Genomic DNA, 6023 nt, shown 5'->3' with positions numbered 1-6023 from the left:
AATGATTAACTTATATGTTGCATAATAAATTGGATTTAATTTTAAGAAAATGTTCAATCATTATTTTTGTGACAATAAATCACATTTACACAATATTCTTAAAAGATTGGATGGTAACAATGAACATTCTTATAAGTAATTTTAAAATACTGGAAATAATATATAATTTATAGTAGGATTAACACAGATTTGAAGTTTTTTAATCGTTATCATTTAAACAATCATGTAAATTCTAAAAAAAATCATATATTACAATAATGAATGAATTAATAAATAAATAGTTTCATTCAATTTTATGTTTCATAATAAAATGGAACCTGGTTTTACTGAAATTTTCTATCTTTTTTTTTTGCAACATTAAAGCACATTTCGAAACCAATTGTTTAAAAAAAAATCTTGCTGTAATCACAAAAAATACACATTATTAAAAAGTTAAAATAATTTATACATGGTATTATGTTAATTTCTGCTTGTTTTTTGTTTTTTAACAATCATATCACAGTGATGAAAATGAGAATGAGAATTTAAAAAATATGAATACAAAAAATATATATGCAAAAGGTAAATATAAAAAAAGTTACAGATAAATAATAGATAAAACATAATTGTGGCTGTTACCTGCTGTGGTTGATGTCGTGCTGCTTTGTGTCTGTGCGCGTCTGGATGTCTGAGTCAGGTTTGGCTGAGGTTTGAGTCCGCGGTACCTCCTGACAGGTTTAGAAGGCTCAACTGATGTGCTCTGAGACTCGTTCACACTGAAACAACATACAGACATTTTTAAATATCAGTCTCATATTATGGAATCTGAATTGTTGCCATTGGAAGTGTTGGTTTTAGATATTCAAGGAACCATGTTAATATGCAAACGGTTCTATTCATTGTATTTATTAATTTTTAAAAAATTCATTACATTTAAAAAGTTACACCACAAAAGAGAGAACACTGACTAGCACTATCAGTGAAAAACGTATAAATAATTTAAAAAACTAAATAAATGGGCCATATATATGACACTTTTAATACCTTTTAGTCAGCTGTGGTTCTGATCTCCCCCCTTCTTGTTCTTTTATATTTTCCTCTGTGATTATATCATCATTCTTTCTCTTCAAAGATGAGACAGATCCATTATCTTCTTTAGTCACTCTTTCAGGAATGACTTTGGGACTGTCTTCTCTTCTTTCAGATGATGTATCCGGCTGTAGTACCTCAGGGCGGATGGTAGAGGAGTCTGGCAGGGGATCCACAGGAACACCGCCTTCTTGCATTGCATGTTTATCCTGTTCTGTGGAAGCCGGACCCTTAGAGGTCCCCAAAGTACCTGTGACAAGTTCTGGAGAGATTTGCTGCTGTGGAGCTCGTCTGGTTCTCAAACCTTGACCAATATTAGGTTTCGGTTTGGAGAATCGACCTCTTTTGCTTGGTGGAAACTGTGTCTCATGTTGAATGGGAGCAGGATGAGCATCGGATGTCTGTGATTTGATTGGTTCTTCTTTCTGGGTGGAGGTTTCTTCAGCAGAAGGTTCTGGAATATGAGTTTCACAGCTCGAAAATTCAACGTCACCTTTTGTCTCTGATTCGCAGCTTACAGAAGAACCAGACATGACAGCTGTTTCTGTGATAACTTCCTCATGGACGACCTCTTCATGTACAACAATCTCATTTCCACCTGAAAAAGATTTTGATCAATCAATCTTCTTGATCTGATTTAAAGGAAAAAAGTAAATTTGGACTGAAGGAAATAAGAGTTGAACTATGAAGTTATTCTTACTTGTACAGGGCATTTCTGATGTCTGGATCATCTGAGCTGAGTTCCCGATGGTCAGAAGAGTCTCAGCGGCTTCATTGTTGATCTCTCTACATACTAAAAGAAAGATGTATAAAAAAAAAAATTAACCACCAGAATAGTAAAGCTTTTGGGCAAAATACTTGCATTGCATGTAGGGTGGGGGGATGTAAATTCAATTTAAATCACACAATATTTTTAAAAGTTTGCATGATAACATAATATACATATTCTTAATGTAAAAGTAATTTAAAAATACTGGAAATAATAATAATATATAATTTAAAGTAGGAACAACACATTTATTACTGTTTTTATTATTAGTTAAACAATCATGTAAATTGTAATAAAACAAATCATATATATTAACATAATAAATTAATGAACAAATAAATAAATAGTTTTATTCAATTAAAAAATTTGACTTCTATCAGTGCCTTTTTTTGCCCAATTTGATCTCATAAATGCTTTTTTCATTATTTGAACAACAATGTAAATTGAAATGAAACAAAATTATCATAAATAAATGACATCCTTCAAAACAAATCAGACACAAATTAGTACCATCTCATCAAACACTACAAAAACATTCCAATTCCAAAGTGGAGAAACTAAATTCAATTTCACTACAGAAAACAAAAAAAAAGGAAAATGTAGAGATGGTTCTCACTGCAGAACACAAGATCCAGGGGGCGAGGTTGGATCCAGATCCAACTCCTCCCACCTTACATATACCTAAACCTACCCATCTCCCCTGATCCCTAAACCTGCCATCTCCACCCCTGTGGATCCAACCCCGTCCCCTGGATCTTTGTTCTGCAGTGAGAGGCTACTGAAAATGTATGTGCATTTATGATGGACACAGCAACAGTAAACAGAGGAAGCGTCAAATGTGACGAGAGACATAGATGATGTTGGTGAGACTTACAACAAGCAGGTCCAACTGGCCAACATGCACCGTGCCCTGATCACATGACAACTCGGGGCACAAAGCATTCTGGGATGTGCCCAGGATATCAGGCACATTCAAAGAAATGTCCAGCTGGGAGACAATGGGAATGAATCACAATAGAGGGAAGGACAATGAAAGGTAGGAAGGTTGTGAGTTTATGATATGACATGCAGATATTAATATGAACAAAATGGCAAAACAAAAATAAACTCACTTTTTGAAAACCATAACATAATTTATGAAAAACAAGCAGACTGATGGCAATAATATGTGATAAAGGTGGTCCCACTAGGGTCCTCTTTCTTATAATAATACATAAACATACCTCTTCCATGGTTTCTACCACCTCTGAATTAACAGGAGGTAGATGGCGTAAACTCATTGGCACAAACGCCTGGTTTTCCTCTTCAGGATTTGAAGGGAAGTCTTCCTGGCTCAGGACAGATTCTTCTACTTCCTCCTCCTCCTCATCACCATCTTCAGTTCCAGAGGCCAGTAAGGTCACCAGTCTAGATTTCCCCCTTCTAGGCATGCCCTGTTTCAATCTGGGACCTGGTTTTAATTTAGCTCTCCAGCCAGGTGCCTTAATGTCCTGACCACGAACTTTGGAAAACACAGGAAGATCAGAGAGCTCTTCCTCATCTTCCTCTTCCTCTGCCGCTGCCTGTATTACATGCTGAGAGAGCTTAGGGATCCTTCCTGACCTAAATAAAAGAGAAATGATAATTAGCATGACAACCAAAACTGAAAACAAGACCACAGAATAATGCCAAAAAATATAATGATCATCAAAAATAAAATAAATTGATTCAAACATTAATCATACTTGTTTATCACATGATTCTGGATCTATTCACAATTACATCTGCATTGCATGTAAAAATATTTAAAATAATGTACGGCAATAGAAGTAAAGCTGCAACAAAATAAAATATAGACATTAAATGAACAACTTAAATGAAATGAGAAATTCTGCATAGGCAACTAACTGAAATAAGTAGAGTTTAAGTTAAAGTACTAAAATTACTCAAAACTAATCTGAAATCAAAATTTATTTTTTTTTAAATGACAAAAGCACATGAAATTACTAAAACAAACATTAAATAAAAACAAACCCCCCCATAAAATATATATAAAACCCAACTCAAAATATTAATAAATACTGTAACAGTATATAAATAATACTACAAAAATGCACAGTTGCATTGAGATCCTTAAACGGTTATTAAAATGATCTAAAGATTCTCACACTTACCTGGTTGGTTTATTGAATATCTGTTCTTGTACAGCGCACAGGTCAGGTTCTTCTTCCTCTAAATCTTCCAGTTCAAGGAGAACTGCAGACTGCTTCTTCTCTTTTACAGAGGCTGAAGGCACCTAAAAAGAGCAAATTATACAATTTATTAGATAAAACAGGCAGATAAAAATGACTTTGTACAGTAATACACATAAAACTATCACATCAAACAGCTGAGAACGTCACCTTGGGGTACTTGTCCATCTTACTCTCCTCCCCGACTGAGGTTCCGTTCTCTTTGCATTTCGGCACAGGGCACCTGTTCCCCCATCTGCGGCTGAGGTCTGGGATCGGTCTCTGCGGTCGACCTTTGAGCTGAGCTGGTTTAATAGCAGAACTCTTGTATCTACTAGAAAAAGTTTCATTTTCAGCCCCCAAATCGTCTTATAACATTATAAATTATAACTGCACGAGTAGTGCAGAAATTGCATTACAGTTCAAAGGTTTGGGTTCAGTAAGAGTTGTTGTTTTTTTTTCAAATTAATTAATACTTTTATTGGGCAAAGAAAAAATATTTTAAATAAATGCTGTTCTTTTGAACTTTTTTATTCAACAAGAATCATGAAAGAAAATTCATCATGGTTTTCACAAAACAGCAGCACAACAGTGCTCAAAACTGATTATAAAAAAAACTAATGTTTTTGCTGATGAAAATTTAGTTTTTTCATCACAGGACTACATGCCATTTTAAAATATATTAAAATAGAAAATTGTTATTTTATATTGTAATAATATTTCACAATATTATCGTTTTTCTGTATTTCTATAAAATAAGTGCAGCTTAAGTGAGCATAAAAGAGACTTCTTTCAAAAACATTTAAAAAAAAAATCGAACTGACCCCAAACGTTTGAATGGTAGTGTACATGTAAATGCACTTCTAAACTGAATAATGTGAGCTATCTGTAACCTTTTAATAATATATTTGGGTTCATTCTTACTTGTCATCTTGTGACTGGCCATCAGAAGTAAGATTTTCACAGTCCTCCGGTTCATCTATTTCAGCTACAAAACATGAAATGTGTTTTTTTTAAAAGTTTGAATTTGAGTTTGAATTTATTTATTAGGATTAACCCCTTGAGATGTAACATCTCATTTTCGAGGGGGTCCCAAAATACAACGCATCACAATCACAACAAAATAACATAAAACAAAACACAAATTAACAATACATCCAGTGAATTAAATAATTAAAAAAAAATGTTTTAAATAAAAATGCACTAAAGTTTCATTAGGCATAGGCTGTTATTTCCAATTCATCTGGACTTTTACAAGACAATGAAAATGCTTTCTTTTTTTTTCTCAGTTGTTCCTTGCATACCCTCTCCATTCGTCCTCTTGATTCTCCTGTCTGGAGTATTCGTCCCTCTTCCTCTGCGCTTCTTTGGAGTGGTATCACTTCCTCCATCATTTGAGAGGTCCTCATTCTCCTTTTCTCCAGCCACCACATCACTGTCTGAATCCGATGAAGAGTCCATTTCCTTTCTTTTAGCTGCTGCATCAGAAAATAGTGCAACTGTGCATGAGAACTTATGAGAACATCATAAACAGATGGACAGAAAAAAAAAAAAAAAACTGACCTCTCACTTTCCTTTGGACTCTCCTCTGCGCTTTAGCCAACTTGATGAGCTCTTTGTTTTTGTTTTTCTTATCTTTCTCGTTTTTTAGGATCTGCTCCATTAATGTTTGGAAGAAATCTAGATCCAAACGCCGCTTCTCCTCTGAAAATGCACTTCAGTTTACTTCATTTTCAACCAAATGTCTTAAAACGTAATTTAATAAGGAACCAATTTAATTAGTAAAAGTTAGTTTAAAGGGGTCATATGATGTTGCTAAAAAGAACATTATTTTGTGTATTTGGTGTAATGAAATGCGTTTATGCGGTTTAAGGTTCAAAACACATTATTTTCCACATACTGTACATTATTGTTTCTCCTCTATGCCCCGCCTTTCTGAAACGATTTTTACAAAGATCATCGGTCTGAAAAACGAG

At 34.1% G+C, this 6023-nt stretch overlaps 1 protein-coding gene across 1 annotated transcript in view; it reads right to left on the bottom strand.

Moving 5' to 3' along the window:
• LOC107600887 (transcription factor TFIIIB component B'' homolog) overlaps positions 1-6023 on the bottom strand; it is an 18975-nt gene that overhangs the window by 7776 nt on the left and 5176 nt on the right. Inside the window, exons 8-17 of the mRNA XM_016292863.1 lie at positions 5611-5751; positions 5352-5525; positions 4972-5035; positions 4219-4381; positions 3991-4112; positions 3061-3439; positions 2681-2825; positions 1769-1861; positions 1024-1666; positions 619-755 (exon numbers count right to left, since the gene is read on the bottom strand). Coding sequence (XP_016148349.1) covers positions 619-755; positions 1024-1666; positions 1769-1861; positions 2681-2825; positions 3061-3439; positions 3991-4112; positions 4219-4381; positions 4972-5035; positions 5352-5525; positions 5611-5751 — 2061 coding nt within the window. The remainder of the gene's footprint in view (positions 1-618; positions 756-1023; positions 1667-1768; positions 1862-2680; positions 2826-3060; positions 3440-3990; positions 4113-4218; positions 4382-4971; positions 5036-5351; positions 5526-5610; positions 5752-6023) is intronic.

The sequence above is a fragment of the Sinocyclocheilus grahami genome, unplaced genomic scaffold (genome assembly GCF_001515645.1).
Source record: "Sinocyclocheilus grahami isolate Dianchi unplaced genomic scaffold, SAMN03320097.WGS_v1.1 scaffold294.1, whole genome shotgun sequence".
NCBI classification, from domain to species: Eukaryota; Metazoa; Chordata; class Actinopteri; order Cypriniformes; family Cyprinidae; genus Sinocyclocheilus; species Sinocyclocheilus grahami.
This window is presented reverse-complemented; position numbering and strand designations above follow the sequence as displayed.